Genomic DNA, 16380 nt, shown 5'->3' on the forward strand with positions numbered 1-16380 from the left:
GAAACGATGACTGTTCCATCTTGTTATCAAACTCTTTAGTTAATCTACAAAGCTTGGGTTTCTCACGATAATTAAACAACAATTTTAGGACTTCCTGAGCTCTAACTGCGCACTTGCATGATTGCACCTTATTCCTGTTTAGGTTTCAGATAGAGTTGTAGTACTCAAAGAGTATTAAAACCACCAGTCTGGTTGAGCGTGAGCAGCGTTATACCTCGAAACAGCCTGGTGCAATACCGGAGTGACTCGTGTGGGAGCGCTGTGAGAAAGCGTGTGAAGGTCACCTGCCTGGCTGTTCCGCCGTCTGCGCCTCTCAAGCGCTCGAGCCGCCGTCACTGTCGCACAGATATGGCGGACAGCGCAAGCGAGAGTGACACTGACGGAGCGGGGAGCAGCTCGGCCACCCCGATGTCGTCTTCCGCTTCAAATACGGGGAAACCGAGCATAGTTATTTCACAGTTTCGCCTGGAAGAACTAACGAACCGACTGGCTTCATTGCAACAAGAGAATAAAGTTCTTAAAATTGAGCTGGAAACGTTCAAACTCAAGTGCAAAGCCCTGCAGGAGGAAAATCGGGACCTCCGCAAAGCTAGCGTCACCATTGTGAGTACATGGAGCTAGCTTACTAAGTAGCTACATGCTATACCCACGCCTCTTGTTATAAATATACTTCACCAACCAGTTAGCCGTATCCGATGTAGCTTGGTTAGTGCTCTATAGTCATCGTAGCCTTATAATGTTTTGTATAAAAGTGTTGTCCTTGTCAAATTACAATATTCACGAGTTTTGATAACGTTAGCTCTGACAATATTAGCTTTTGGGTACGTTGCTCATTTAGCCGTTTAGCTAACGTTGCTAGAAGGTTCCTGCTTTGTTTTGTAATGTGCTGCTGTGAACACATAGCACAGCAACTAACGTCAGTCAATATGTGCAAATAAAGAGGAGCTCTTCTCACCTTGCGAGTTAGTGAACTGGGGCTTTGATCAGCTGGTGACTTTATGGCAGACGTCGTCACCACGTTCAGTCCGCCCGGGACACGGTGTCGGTACAGCCCAGCAGGGTGGTGGCGAACAGTGATGTATCATGTGTGCCCATGCACTGTTGGTAAGAGCCACGTTTATACAAATGTGAACGTGATATGTGTGGCAGGTAGGAAGTATGTAGGCCAACCATAGCAAACTAGCTTAACATCAGGCTCATGTGGCCAGTCATCCTCGCCGTCCACTGTCCTCCCCATCTGCGTGGGACACAACTCGCCCTCTGCTTTCCCTCATACGTGACCAACTCAAAAATCCCCCTAGTTGGGGAGACGGTAACAGAGTTTCAGTCTGAGCTGAGAAGGAAAAGAGATAGTGTAGAATTTGAAAGAGGAACAGATGAGTAATCGCGCTGATGTTGCAACTGCCTCCTCTTCCTCCGCTGATTTCATTGAGAGGAAATTCGGCCTCGTCCTTGGCAGCCAGACGTGACTGCAGCACTTTGGTTGATCTGCAGTCCAGTTGAACCAGGAGAAATGTGCACAGACCAGAGAGCCAAATTCACTCTGCTACTGTCATTGAGTCCCTTTTATTTAATTTTCTGCAGCAAGCGAGGGCAGAACAGGAGGAAGAGTTTATCAGCAACACCTTGTTTAAGAAAATCCAGGCCCTCCAGAAGGAGAAGGAGACTTTAGCCGTTAACTATGAGAAGGAGGAGGAATTTCTCACGAATGAACTGTCAAGGAAACTCATGCAGGTAAGTAACAGGAATTGTGTTATGACATGATTATTTTAATACCTTTAATTCTCTAAGACGGGCTTTAATCTTATAATGTTTGTGTTTCCTATATAATAACTCTGTTATTTGGTTGAGTCTGTCTGGTTCCGGCTGCATGTTACACGTGCACAATTGCTCGCTGTTTCAATGGGTTGTTGTAGCCTGATTGCTCCTTGTAAGAACAATAATCAGGTCCTGATTGGTGCAACAGGTGGGTTTTTATGGTCTGCTGTTTTTCTCTGAGCACCTCTGTTTGTGGCTCTGGTGCTGACTGACTGGTGATATTAGTGCGTGCAGTTGAGAATGTGTTCTAGTTGAGAGACCAGTGAGAGAGGTTTCTGTGCAGAATCACATCTGTCCAACTGTTTATGTGGGTGACTATTAAGTCTTTCAGCCTTTTGATTAGAGCTCTAATAATTTCTCTGCCTTATTATGTGTTTTCCTTTAAGAGCACGAGCTCATAAAACATTTGACACGATGATCCCATAATAACATAATTAGAAGTTGTTGGTCTGTTCAGCTCGTACTCCCTGAAGTTTCTGTGCCTGATGAAGTCTAGAACAAAACGAGCAGGTTCTTTGGCTAAACTCCACAGAAAGGTGGAGTTTTCTTCTACAATAGCCTGCATTTTGCCTGGCACCTTATCATAGTCACTAAAACTGAACAGTGGAAACTCTCCAATTCTTTGCGAACAGCTGTCTTTTCAAACGTAAGCCAGATAAAGGTCGACGTTGAAAGTGCTTCTTTGGTGATGTGTGCATGTTTGTAATGCTCAGGCGTAGCCTTTACTCAAGTGACTGAGCTGCTAAAGTTCTCTTATTTAGTTCTCAGTAAGTAGTGAATACAGTCTGGTAGGATCTGAACATTAACTTTGATTCTCACTGAACCCATTCTCGGCCGATGCCAGTGTCTGTTTCAATCTGCAGTCATCAAACACTTTTTGTGTGATTTTCCTCTCGTGCATCTCATTTCCTCCGCCTCCTCCAATCCAGCTTCAGCATGAGAAAGCAGAGCTGGAGCAGCACTTGGAGCAGGAGCAGGAGTTCCAGGTGAACAAGCTGATGAAAAAGATCAAGAAGATGGAAAATGAAACCATCGCAAAGCAGCTGACCTTGGAGCAGGTATTCCGATACTAACAACCAACAGATTTTAGCATCCAGAGTGAGAGTTTATGCCTCTAGTCTGCCTCCTGCAGAGTTTCCAGTGTGACCTCACAGCTGTTGAAATGTACATAAGGTCACATTCAGGTGACATCTTGATGACTGTCAGGGTGCAGAATGAGATGCTGTTGGTGGAGTCTGCAGCAGTGTAGACTGGGTTCATCACCAGAGCTTTTCTGTCTCTGGATCTCTGTTTTTTATCCTCCAGTTAAGACGGGAGAAGATAGACCTTGAGAACACATTAGAGCAAGAACAAGAAGCATTGGTCAACAGACTTTGGAAAAGAATGGACAAACTGGAGGCAGAGAAGAGGTTTGGAATCTGACTGGAGCTTTCAGCATCACCTCACTGTCATATCTATTGATCACAACTGAAGCCCACTTTTAATACATCACATCCCAACACATTAAAATGAAGCTTTAAATTACCTGTGTTTTCTTACTTGAGGAACTTTGGAAGTTATCTCTTTTAATTAAATCTAATTTCCAGCACCATTAAATGGATCTTTAATGTGTTTATTACCACCGTGCAGTTTTGGTCCAGAGAGCTGCTGCCAAGCAACAGTTGGAGTTTGATAATTGGTGCTCTATTAATATGGTCATATGCTCTTCAAACTAGAATCCTCCAGGAGAAGTTGGACCAGCCCGTGTCAGCTCCTCCCTCCCCGAGAGACGTATCCATGGAGATCGACTCACCAGAGAACATGATGCGGCACATCCGCTTCCTGAAGAATGAGGTGGAGAGGCTGAAGAAGAGTCTGCGGACCACCGAGCTGCAGCGTGAGTGGCCTCTGATCACATCAGAGCTAGATGGAGGATTTGACCTATGGAGGAGGAGGCGCGAAGGTCGTTGAACCAAATCAGTGGAGGCACATTATGGGTGGTTTTTGACAAACTAGAAGGGTGGCGGCAAATGTCAGATGGGATGAATGCTTGTGTGTTTAAAAGGCTACCAGTAATTTCTAATCCATCCACTTTCTACAACTTTTTCCTTGTGGGGGGCTGGAGCCCATCCAAGCTGCATTCGGCCAGAGGTGGGGGCGCCCTAGACATGTGGCTGCTGCAGTCTTTAATCAAATCCAAAATAGTTAGTTGATGTTGGCCCCGAAGATCACTGCCTGTCAGTTAATTGAATGACTGTAAAAAACATGGTTGTCCTGCTAATAGAAGGCAGCTTGAGCTGTTCATGGGGCTGTTTGGTTTTGGGCTTTTACAGCAATTACATTTATAGGCCTTTTTTTCTGCTGCTGGTAATTTGGCACAAGTTCTATTGTAGAACAGAAGCACCGGGCTGTGTGTCAGTCATCATATTTGGAGAGTATCAGGGTTTGTCAAAATTTCAGCAGATATATAACAGCTGCACACAAAGCTGCCTTGTACTTTTGAGTGTTGTGGTTTAGGGATCACACTTCCTCAACAACACACAACAGTATTCCATTTATCCTCTTTTTAAAAAATAAAAAATAAAAAAAATAACCCTCTTGGTTGCAGTGGCTTAGTGGTCTGATTTTGTTCCCTGTAGGTGTGTGCACAATCGGCTGTGATATATATGCTAAAGGACTTGGAAAGGGAAGGTGTCCAACACCAGTAAACCTGTACAACGTCCCCTGTACTTTTCCACCGCTAGAGGGAGCTGCTAAGCATTTTGCTCGCTTTGACGCCCAGCAGAGTTTCACTGTTGCTGTTTGTGTTTATTCTGACAGACACAGAGAAACGTGCACAGTACATTGAGGAGGAGCGACACATGAGGGAGGAGAACATCCGGCTGCAGAGGAAGCTTCAGAGAGAGATGGAGCGCAGGGAAGCATTGTGCAGGCAACTGTCTGAAAGTGAATCCAGTCTGGAGATGGATGATGAAAGGTAGCTAATGGGACAGACGCTGAGACAAACGATCAGATAGCTGCTGACATGATTCACATAGTGACTTCATCAACTTCATCTGCTCTGCTCAGCCAGGAGGGAAATATCAGCTGTGGCTTTGTGATGTCAGATTAAAAATGTAATGTTTAACCACAACCTGGACAAAGATCTACTCTTGGTTTTCTGTCAACATTTACTGGTACTTCTAGAAACACCTGTTTAATCTCGCCAATCAGCCACTGACTCTGAATCAGTTCTAATAGATAAATCTTTTCAGTGTGTCAATGACCTATTTAACACTCTCAGATACTTCAACGAGATGTCTGCTCAGGGTCTAAGAGCAAGAACTGTGTCCAGCCCCATCCCTTACACCCCCTCACCCAGCTCCAGCCGACCCATATCCCCAGGTATGTTCATTTCCAGTGGTTGGTGTGCTGTTTATAACCTGTTTAAAACAGTCTCTAAAGTAAATTTTTGTCTGTCAGGTTTAGAAAGTAATGAGTCAATGGCTGCAGTCCTACTCCAGTTTTACTGGACACATTCCGGGCCTAATTTATGAATAATGACACCATATTTTTGCCTAGAGTCAGCATCCATGCTAATCAATCAATTTCAACTTCTGTAAATGAGTGTGTGTGTGTGTGTGTTAACAGGGGGGGAAAGAGAAGTACATCACATGACCTGTGTGTTATTACTAATCATAGAATCCAGATTTATTAGAGGGTCAAGAATGACAGTTGAGCTTTTTAAGCATGATCAGTCGGTTTTATAATGCAGTATTCCTGCCTGGAATATCTGTGTTGGACTTGTGTCCCCACTTTACCTGTGGCATTTGTGTTTAGTTAGATTCATCCATCAGAACTCCCTCATCTTCCTTGTGTGACCAATCCTGTGTGTCTTATGCAGGTCTCTCATACGGCAGTCACACAGTTGGCTTTACCCCTCCGGCAACCCTGTCCAGAGCGGCCATCTCCCACTACAACTCCCCCGCCCTGCACGTCCACGGAAGCTCCTCACATGCCGTAGCAGTAAGTGGGACAGACCGCACCCACCAGGAACACTTTAATTTCTGTCCAACATACTCCTACCCAGATAAGAATCTAAATGCTGATGCAGGAAAATGTCTGAATTTTTGCAACTGTTGTTGTGGTTGGATAATGTTCCAGTGATCCACTGATTAATCTCTGCAGTGACAGCAGTAACTTTATATGAGGGGGATTATTGTGTTATTATCACTCTACATCAGCCAAAAGCTGCCACGGCTATAGATAGAAGCACTTATTCAGGTTGCTCCTCTGCCACCTTTTGTTTTTGACTCTTTTGTTGTGTGATGATAGTTGATGATCCTTAACCCCATGGCAACGTGATGAACTCTCAAAAACAAACTGTCTAAAGACTGTTTTCTCTCCAACAGAGGCCCTCTCCAAGGAGGAGTGCTAGTCCTGACAAATTCAAACGTCCAACACCCCCACCTTCACCAAACACACACTCAGGTGCCCAGCAGGCTCCACCTCCACTTCCCCCGCCAGCTCAGCCAATGGTCCAGTCCGTGTCATCTCCGGCAGCGATGTCGCAGCACGTCGCAGCGCCGCCGCCCTCCCAGCCTTAATCACACACACAGTTTCTGTCTTTATGTGCAGGTTTTGCTCACCGAATGCTACAATGCTACAGCAGCTTCCATCTTTACCAGCTCTGGAAGACAGGTTTCTCAGTTTTTAACAACTCCACAACGAAACAGCTTCAAATCATGTAAAGGGGAGAAGCAGGTTGGTGGGCGGTCCTCTGTAATGGTGGCTCCTTGACAGAACCATGTGACGTTACTACTCGTAAAAGAAACAGATGGACTGAAAAATGGGGATTTGTTGGCCAATTATCTGTTCCACCTTTTGTCTTGTACATGTTACATTTTTCTTTGCTTTGGACTTTAGCTGGTTGAAATTGTTGTGGCGCTTCTACGATAGCACAAACAGCACATACAGTACTTATTTTTGAACGTTTGGATCAGCGAACGGATGCTTGGCCAGAGAAACAGATGTCTTAATAGATGGATGTGGTGGATCATTGATGCCCAGAACAGCGATGGTCCTTTCAACCCCTCGGTGAGCACCAACATGCAGTTTCAGAGAACTGCTGGGAAATCCTCCATCACAGCACTGAACAAAGAGAGTTCCAGTTATTTTACCTTCTGAAAAGTTTTCCTCAGATGATGTGGAAAAAGAAGGGATGCTGGTCCATAAAACACAGATCCATGGCACCATTGAAGCTGTTTGAAATGTAGTCTGAGGTGTTACGACATAGTCATGTACTCAGTCTCTGCTTTTCTGGTGTGTTTCTCAAGCTTTTATCATCCTTGTGGATATTCCTCATCAGAAAAAGGAAATGCTCTTTACACTAAATATACATACTGGGAAAAGAACCAACATTCTAAATGAATGGTACTGTTTAATTAAATTTCTATGTATGATTAAAGCTCTTAAGACAACAGCAGCCATTTGTGTGGTGGTGTGCACGTTCCTCTGTGTGTGACCTGGGTAACGGCACTGCTGTGAAGCCACAGAAGCGAAAGGCTACAGCAGCTGGCAGGTTCCAGGGTGTTCTATTGGAAAAACGTTCCTGGGAGATATCAGGAGAGCAGCAGCCTTGAGAAGAGGAGCCGCTCAGGGTGCAAGAAAGCCTCCACAACAAGTCTCTTACCTGTCAAAAACCTGCTACTGTCCATCTGTTGGAACTTGACTGCTGGCTCATTTTATAGGCGCCATCTCGAAGGACCACTTGACCTTCATCCAGGACAGAAAATGTCTCAAATGCAAAATTGAAAGTAACCTTATACCTGACATGCACATCAAGCTGCACTTTCAGTCCGGTTCAAACTCGTTCTCTCTGACCAGTTTCCATCATAATAAAACAATTATGACACCGACAATAATCTGAGCTGGGAGGTGAACAAAACCCACAACACACTCAGCTGCAGTTTGGCTCCTCCAGGAAACTTTAGCTCATTCACACACATGCTTGGCCAGTTCTGACAGGCTGAAGACTAGACACACCCTTAACCACAAAGACATGGGAATAGGTTCATCTATGGACTCGCTGGGAGCTCTGATACTGCTGAAGCTCCGCCTGTGTTTTTCTAACATGATGCTGTGTTCTCTCTCACTGGAAACCAGCAACCTGAACTAATCCCAGCAGGAATCTGGAGCCAGGTCAGGGTGGCCATGCTGCTCAGCTCTGACGCTGAAGCTTTAGGAATCTGCTGAAATGCTGAGACCTTTACAGCAGGCTCAGATTTCTGCTGCATAGATATTTCAGAAGGATCTACAGCAGCAGCAGTGTCGTGCTCACGCTGGTGCACGTGCATGATTCTGCTCTCACACCCTTAGCACAGTTGTTCCTGTCTATCCTACTTGGGTAAAGACAAAAAAGCTTTGGAAAGATTTCCTCTGTCCAGCAGTGAGGGATTAGAAGTCTAAACCCTTTTTCCCACCAGCAGATTTCAGTTCGGGGGGCTCATAATTCTTGAAGAACTTAAGGTTGCCCCCTGTCTGTTCTCTTCATTCCTGTCCCATCTACCTGTCTTCACATCCTTTCATCTCACTCTCTCTGTTCTTTCTTCTAATTTCCCTGCTCACTGCATTTGCCTCCCTGGGCCCACAGCCTGACTGGACCTGAAGTCACATGCTGCTCCTGAAGACTCTGCTCCTGATGAACATTTGGAATAAAAAAAATCAAATCAAATTTTATTAATATACGGAGAGGAGAGGAGAGGAGAGGAGAGGAGAGGAGAGGAGAGGAGAGGAGAGGAGAGGAGAGGAGAGGAGAGGAGAGGAGAGGAGAGGAGAGGAGAGGATTCTCAGTGAGGTTGCTGCACCTTCAGCAATAGAGTCAACCTCAGCAGGGCTAAGATTATAATGACAATGGTCCTGAGATCAACGCAGGGATTGCTTCCTTAAACTTAGCTACAGCATTATCTGAAAGACATCTGCTATAGTAAGACTGTGTTCTGAGGATAGAAGAATCCTTAATCATAAATGTAATGTAGAAATCAAACCAAAAGACCCTTTTATACATGGAGGACATCACGGTGACCTTATTTGTCAAGGTCAGTTGGCCTTCAGAAATGCTCTTATTCTTCCCAGGCCCACTTGGAAGCGTTGATAAAGGTCGTTTAAACTCAACCACCTTTCAACCAATTGATGCTGTGGTTGATCATCTGATTTTGCTGAATATGTGTGTTCCTGCAGGGGTTTCTGTGTTCCAGCTGATGGCGCTTTAGCCTTGATGACATTTCAGCATCATCCACTGTAAGTTTTCAACCACCCATGACAGGAACCACACACGCTTCCTCTGTAGATGTGGCACATCGGGTGAGACGCAGCTGCAGAGCGGAGCAGCGTGCCCTGCTGGCGCTTGTGTGTCCTGTAGTTGTTGGCAGCCGTCAGCCGGTTCATACTGGACTGATCTGATTGTTTGTTATGTTCCTGGAAACGCTCAGGTTTACTGCTTCCTATAAGTGGAGTGATTTTGTTCTTTTACAACTTTTTGTAATTTTTTTTTTTTTTTAATTGTGTGTTTAAGCACACTCGTGCACGTCTGTGCATGTTGTTGCCCGCTGTTGACTTTCCCCTCACATTAGATGTGAGCTGGGCAGAAAGGCGCAGTGCTTCCATCTGTTTGCGCAGTGGATTTTGAGCGCTTGAGGCGCGCAGGAGGAAGCGGCGCTGCTGCTGCTGTTGCTGCTGGACCAGCAGGAACAGCTTTGAACCGGTTTTTCTGTCTGATACAAAGCGGCATAAACGAATGTACAGAGCTGCCGGTTCGGTCTATCTGCAGCTTCAGCGCGGAATTCCCGTTCCAGCCACAGAAACACCGAGTCTCTCTTTTTCTTTTGGTCGCATTTCGGCAAGATGAATTTCAAGAGAGGGACAATCCTGGATAGAAGTTCCTCTGCGGGCTCCCTTGAATCTGTTTGGTAGATGCTGAGGTGAGCTCTGTTTTTTTTATTCAATAGATAAAAGGATCTGTGGCTACCGATAGAATGTATTGGTGTGAAATGTCATTTCCCCAAAGACGTTGGACGATGGATGTTTTGGTGTCTAGCTTTTATTGTTTTTCTGCTCAACTTGCGTCCAGAAGTGTGTTCAGCTGTGCTGCAGTGATGGATAAGTTGCTGATCTCTAAATTATTCATGAGAGATGTAAAAACTTGGGTCAGAGCAGGACCCTGAGCTGCGCCTTTGTTTGTCAGAGAGGATCAGAGCTGAACTCTGAGGAGGGATGTGGGGGTTGATGACTCTTTAACAGTGCAGTTCCTCCTCCTCCTCCTCCATCGAGGAGTGGTTAGACATTAACAAAAGGTACAGTTTAGCGTCAGCTGCCATCAGTCGGTGTTCAGGAGCCCAAAGCTGAGCCCACTCTGCCTTCAGCAAGGCTTCACGTACGTTTTCACGCAGTTCTTCTGAGAACTGTCACTTGTCTCGTTCATCACAAAGGTTCTGTTCCAAATCCATAACTTTTTTCCCTGTTTCTCTTTTCCAGGAACCTCTGACCCTTGTGGCAGATCCTAGAGAACAGCCGTGACCTTGGAACCATGGAGCCATCCCAGAAAGTCCTGGATGGAGGCTGGGGGTGGGCCATTGTCGCAGCTTCTTTTATGGCTCAGCTCCTGGCCTATGGATCGCCCCAGTCGGTGGGCGTCTTGTACCCGGAGTGGCTGCAAGCCTTCCGGCAGGGCAAGGGCATGACCGCCTGGGTAGGCTCGCTGGTAGCAGGAGTGGGACTCGTAGCCAGTGAGTATTGCACATAGTGATTTATATATAGTGTCAATGATGTGAAAATGTGATACCAGGTGGAGCTTCGCCATCCAAAAATTGCAGCTAGAAAAGACCAGGAATGTTTGAGCCTGCTGACCCTTTGAGAGATAACCAACATTTACCCTGTTGATCTCTGATTACCCAACATGATGCTCTGATACCAGCTGATAAAGGAACAACTTTAAAGCTGAAACTGGATCTTGAATATTTTGCATATTTTCTGAAACTGTTTAAAAAGTGATTTACATGGTTTGTTTTTTGTGCAAAGTGCAAAGGCAACAGGTAGGAAAGTAAAACAACCCTGAAGTGGAACAAGACTGACGGCTTCTTGCTTTGCATAAAGAGACGAGATGAAATCCATCCGTGTCCAGTGGGGGTCCAGGTGGAGGGGGTGTCCTGTCAGCTGTCTCTTGCTGAAACATGTCCACATGCACAGTAGCATGATGCCATGGATGTGAGGGCAGCTGTTTTTATCTTAAAGCCAAGTTAAAATCAACCCTTTTGTCTTTGTCGTCTCTGCAGGTCCTGTCTGCAGTGCCTGTGTGGACAACTTTGGCGCTCGACCAGTGACCATTTTTAGTGGTGTGATGGTGGCAGGAGGCCTAATGCTCAGTGCCTTTGCTCCAAATGTACAATTCCTCATCTTTTCCTATGGGATTGTGGTCGGTAAGTACACTTAAAGTACGCTTACCGATCGCTTGTCTTCACTCAATACATTTTCTCCTTTGAAATTACGCACCAGTGCCTCCATTCCTCTTTGCTCCGGTGATCCAACAAGATAACACTTTAAATCTTTTGTCTTTTTGTGTTTCAGCTCTTAGATAAAATGATCAGGTAACTAAATTTGTGTACTTCTAAAATGATTTATTATTTCACAGTCAACATTATCTCACGTGCGTGTTCCTCTTTGGTCCTTCCCAAAGAGGAGCAGCCATGCATATTTTAAGACATATGTTTATTTTTAAATGACTTAGACTGCCTGTAGCCGCACGTGCACATACAGCTTGTTCAGGCTTCCTTGGATGCAGAGTCAGAGGCTTTAAATAGAAAATGTAAATAGAAAATGTGAGATCTTCTGACTTTAAATAATTTTCACTGGTAAAGGTGGTGACACTGTCTATGGGGACATAAATTCTCCATGACTTGGAGCATCAATGTGAATATTTATAATCTTGTGAAAGTAAAATTGCAGTTTAAGCCTCTCAAACATGATAAAGTTTAGTTTCAGCAAGTGTTTCTGTCTGCATGATAAGAAAGTTTTATATGATCTCCTCTTATATAATGAATAACAAATGTTCGTGTCAGTCCAAATATCTGATACCAGCAGTGACATTTTGAACCTTGGACTTGATGTCACACCTATTCTCTAGATGTGGGACATAAGACAAGTGTGTCCTGGGGACATCTTCCATCACTTCAGAGCATGTGAATGATTTGTCAGTGAAATAAATGCAGGCAGCTGTCACAGCAAATCTCTCTACTCTGCTCTGTCTAATTTCAGGCCTGGGCTGTGGTCTGGTCTACGCAGCCACCTTGACAATCACATGTCAGTACTTTGAGAAGAGACGCGGTCTGGCCCTGGGCATTGTCACAACAGGTAGCGCAGCCCACCGTCTTCATGTATGAGCTGCTGGGAAATATCTTGACATCTGTAGCAAATCTCCCATCTAGAGATGGAATCAAACCTCCACCCGACATCAGATGTTGCCTGCCATCCGCTTTATTTATCATTTATCATTCATTTGATATTACTTTTAATTATTAAAATTATTTATAAAAATATGTCCAAGGATGATTTAGCTTTGGTTTTGTTGTTTACCGATTTGTGTGATGCTAACTACCGGCTAATCTGTTAGCCGTGCTGCACCCTAGCAGCTGTGTCAGTCCTATTGACAAACAAGCAGGACGTTTGTTGACCCTCTGTTGATGAGGGTTTGGACGTTTGCAACCATATTAAATGGAAACCGGATTTGAGTTCGACTGGGAGAGTCTGCCCAGTTCACCATTTCATGGTGGGAAATTCTAGTGGCAAAATAGATGAAACTGAAGCACCAAACTTCTGTTCTGATTAACACTGATATATTCACACATGCACTGAGTGTGTTATCCTCTGCTCGACCAGGTACCAGTTTTGGAACCTTCATCTATGCCACCTCTCAAAATGAGCTGATAGTCATTTACGGGCTGGACGGATGCCTGCTGATCATAGGAGCTGTAGCGCTGAACTTGATGGCATGTGCAGGGTTCATGAGGCCCCTGAACATGCCAGGATACTACCTCAAGCAGAAGGCTGCCCTGGAACGCAGCACAGAGGAGCAGCTGTTTGAGAAGCACACACTGGAAGACCTGAAGATCTCCACAGGTTCCAACACAACCACTCCACAGAAGACCAAGGAACTGCTGATTGCAGCAGATGTCACGGACTTGGTTCAGACGGAGAGTAAGAGAGGCAGCCTCCTGGCTCCAGTCATGAAAGCCATCAAGAAAAAGCAACAGGCTTATTCCAAGTACACACAGTCCACATACGAGATACTGCAGAACCAGGCCATGGTGGCCTACTGCATTGCTGTCTTCCTGTTCAGCCTGGGGGCTTTCCCTCCTGTGCTCTTTATTGAAGATGTGGCTCAGAGTCAAGGACTGATTGAAGAAGTTAGTGTCATTCCGCTGGTGTCAATAGGAGCCATCGCCACCTGTGTGGGTAAACTGGTGCTGGGCATCCTGGTCGACATCAGGTGGATCAACGGCATCTATCTTTACGCCTTCACCATGTTTGCAGGAGGGGCAGCGTTGCTGGTTATCCCTATTATCAAGAGTTATCTGGGCCTGCAGATCCTTTCTGTTATCCTGGGTTTCTTCTCTGGGAACTGGTCCCTCACTTCTTACATCACCACTAAAATAGTTGGCTTGGACAGACTGACTCAGGCTCACGGCGTCCTCATGTTCTTTGGGGGACTCGGAATCATGCTGGGACCTCCTGTAGTAGGTATGGGCAATAATTATTCAAAGTTGGTTGGATTTGTTGACCTGACTGCTCCGCCTGCTGCCCCTGCTGACCGCTCGGTCTGTTTCTCCTCTCCAGGCTGGTTCTTTGACTGGACGCAGTCGTATGACCTGGCATTTTTCTTCAGTGGAAGCTGTGTCCTTCTAGGAGCGCTGGTCCTCTCTGTGCTCACCCTGCCCTGCTGGAACAGGAAATCTGGTGACAGCGAGAGGCCAGACATCCAGTACACCAGCAACTGTGACAAAGTTGCCTGTGTGGCCTGAAAGAATGATAAAGCAGTTAGAGCTACAGAGCCCTTCTTCTCAAGGGCTCAGCAGTTTTTGGAATTCCACTTCCAGGTTAAAGTTAACTCTTTTGGAAGGAGCTCCTCGTATACTCGCCTACATTTCTCAGGTTAAAACCTTTTCTGCATAAACTGTAATTCTCTCGAGTGGTTTGATGATGACCCTGTCATACTGTTGTTCATGAGAAGAGCCTGAAACTGCCAGTTTATTTTGCTCAATGAGATGCTGTATGTGCACCCACCTGCAGCAATGCACAGCCTTTATTTACAGTGTCTGTACAGTGTTTAATGAACTGGACCTGCACATCCTGGTACAGCTCACTGTAGCCTCCTGCAGAAGAATCTGGGGAACCTTTGTGCTCTCAAATGGTGCAGTTGAAACTGTCTGTATTGTAAATGCACAGCAAATGTCACTGAAGTCCAGGTTGGCTTGAATGTGTTAGTTATTTATTATTTTTATATAGGTTCTATTTGTCCCCCTTTGATAACAATTGTATTTAAAGCCAGTGTAGATGTGACCAAAGGGTCGACAATGTTCACTCTGTCATCACATCACGTCTGTTGAAACAATAGAAAAGCCTTGACCTTTAGTTCATTTTGACTTTTAGATCATTTTGACTTTTGAAGTGCTTTGACACCTTTTTAGGGTGTTTTTTTTTTTTTTTTAATTTTTTAATGTTTTGATGTTAATGTTGGAAACAGACACGAACCTAAATAAGTCAAATGTTCTTGCTAAAACTTTCCACAGGTTCTGTCTGGCATGAAGATCCTGATTGTTTTGACTCTTTTTGTGTGAGTTGTTTATGCTCATGTTTTATGTACATGTACCTGCTCACACAATGTGTGTTTTGTGAGTGTGTTTGATAAAGTTTGCGTTAGCATTAAATGGAGGAGTCCCACATGCTAACTTTACGTGCACAAAGCCGAGCATGGGGCAATTTAAAAAAAAATCTTTGAGAATCTACACAGATATCCGCAATTTCAAAAAAACATGATTGTTGCATCTTTAATTGTAATCATAGACTTTCAGAATCAATGGAATATTGAATCTAATCTAGCACTGCAAGCCTGTATCTGACTGTTGACCTTCAGGGTGAAGGAGAGTTTAGCATTAGCTTGTTGTTGTGAGTAATTACAGTTTTAAAGTGACCAAAAGAGATCAGTTTTGTCTTTCACCTCGTAGCCACTATCACATTGTCATGGCCCGATATTTGTCTATATTTATATGTTGTTTTATTTTGAATTGCCAATAAAGGTTGTTTGAACTAATTATTTTAAGTACAAAGGTCTGTGAAATGTGTTGGCACAACAGTCAATTGTATATTACAGTTTTTCTCAATTGGTTTGGTACATTTCTCACATCAGAATTGAAATTCTCAAAAGTTCTTGTTCAATTGTCACATCATCATGCCATTTGTGCAGATGAAAAAGGCAGTTTCTCATTGCATTGAACAAATTGCAAATGCTTTTGTCCATCCATGCAAATGATTGTGTACAATTCTCAGTTTTTTCGTACATTATCAATTGCTTTTGTCATGCTAATCAAAATGCTTTGTTATAGGAATCTATCAAATAGTCTCTTTCCCCAAAACATTTAGGCTATAGTTCATCATATAAGTCTTCACATGCAAAATGATTTACCAAGCCATCATAACATGTCAAGCATATATACATTTCCATAAGACATTTGTCTGTAAATATGATCTAAATTGGTAAATTCCTCCCAGGTGAATCTAGACTTTCTCTAATGAAAAGAGTTGATCAACCAATGATCGACAGTTTTCTGAATGAGCTCAAGGGAGCATCTCATGAACAATCTACTGGGGAGTATATAGGTAACCAGAGCACAATAGAAAGTTACAAGTAGGTGTGACGTGGATGAGAATTTGTGGCCTAACAGACAGGAACGGGAAGAAGCTGAAGATCAGGATTGAGATTAGAATTTGGGGAGTTGTTCATATTTTTTTGTTTACCTACTGTATGACCTCTGTTTATATTTTTGACCTATGTTTACTTACGTATTGTATTTCACCTTTGTTATGTGCAGTGCTGTCTTTTTTTTTTCCTTACGCACTGCAATGTCAATGTTTGCCAATAAAGAAGTCATTCTGTAAATGTGAATCTTGTCTTTTCCAATCAATCTTACACATATACATTATATGAGGTCAAATGTACAACACTTGTCATCACACCTAAACCACATTTTACATCAACATGTCCCTTCAAAGTGCACTATTCAATTGCCAACATGACTAATGAATTTGACTGTCTTATCCGTACACAATGACACAATGATTAAACATTCGATGGCACTGACAAGTATATTGACACAAAAACTTGCTTTTGAGGGATGGACTAAGGATTTTGAGCAAGAGACTGGCTTTTGCAGGTGATCCACGGTGTTTTGCTATTTGTTCAAACTGTTTTGAGAAATGCACTTGATCTTCTGCAAATTGCAAGAATGATTGGAAAAATGTACCAAAGTGATTGAGAAAAACTGTATTACATTACTG

General features: G+C 44.1%; 2 protein-coding genes across 3 annotated transcripts; both read left to right on the plus strand.

The window, feature by feature from the left end:
• Positions 1–309: 309 nt before the first annotated feature.
• Positions 310–7261, plus strand: LOC101063347 (coiled-coil domain-containing protein 6). The gene is made up of 9 exons (XM_003963737.3): positions 310–603; positions 1585–1734; positions 2748–2876; positions 3124–3227; positions 3534–3694; positions 4618–4774; positions 5081–5181; positions 5681–5802; positions 6189–7261. Exons 1-9 carry the CDS (start codon positions 349–351, stop codon positions 6381–6383), a joined length of 1374 nt encoding a protein of 457 aa, XP_003963786.1. The 5' UTR covers positions 310–348; the 3' UTR covers positions 6384–7261.
• A 1923-nt stretch (positions 7262–9184) lies between these two features.
• On the plus strand, positions 9185–15148 carry slc16a9a (solute carrier family 16 member 9a). Of its 2 annotated transcripts, none has more exons than XM_003963736.3 (6): positions 9185–9755; positions 10309–10559; positions 11106–11249; positions 12085–12180; positions 12706–13566; positions 13663–15148. In XM_003963736.3, exons 2-6 carry the CDS (start codon positions 10361–10363, stop codon positions 13845–13847), a joined length of 1485 nt encoding a protein of 494 aa, XP_003963785.1. In that variant the 5' UTR covers positions 9185–9755; positions 10309–10360; the 3' UTR covers positions 13848–15148. The 2 variants fall into 2 exon arrangements, with proteins under 2 accessions (XP_003963785.1, XP_029691540.1); XM_029835680.1 differs by lacking the exon at positions 9185–9755 and adding an exon at positions 9824–10207.
• The last annotated feature ends 1232 nt before the right edge of the window (positions 15149–16380 follow it).

Source organism: Takifugu rubripes, chromosome 4 (genome assembly GCF_901000725.2).
Source record: "Takifugu rubripes chromosome 4, fTakRub1.2, whole genome shotgun sequence".
NCBI classification, from domain to species: domain Eukaryota; kingdom Metazoa; phylum Chordata; class Actinopteri; order Tetraodontiformes; family Tetraodontidae; genus Takifugu; species Takifugu rubripes.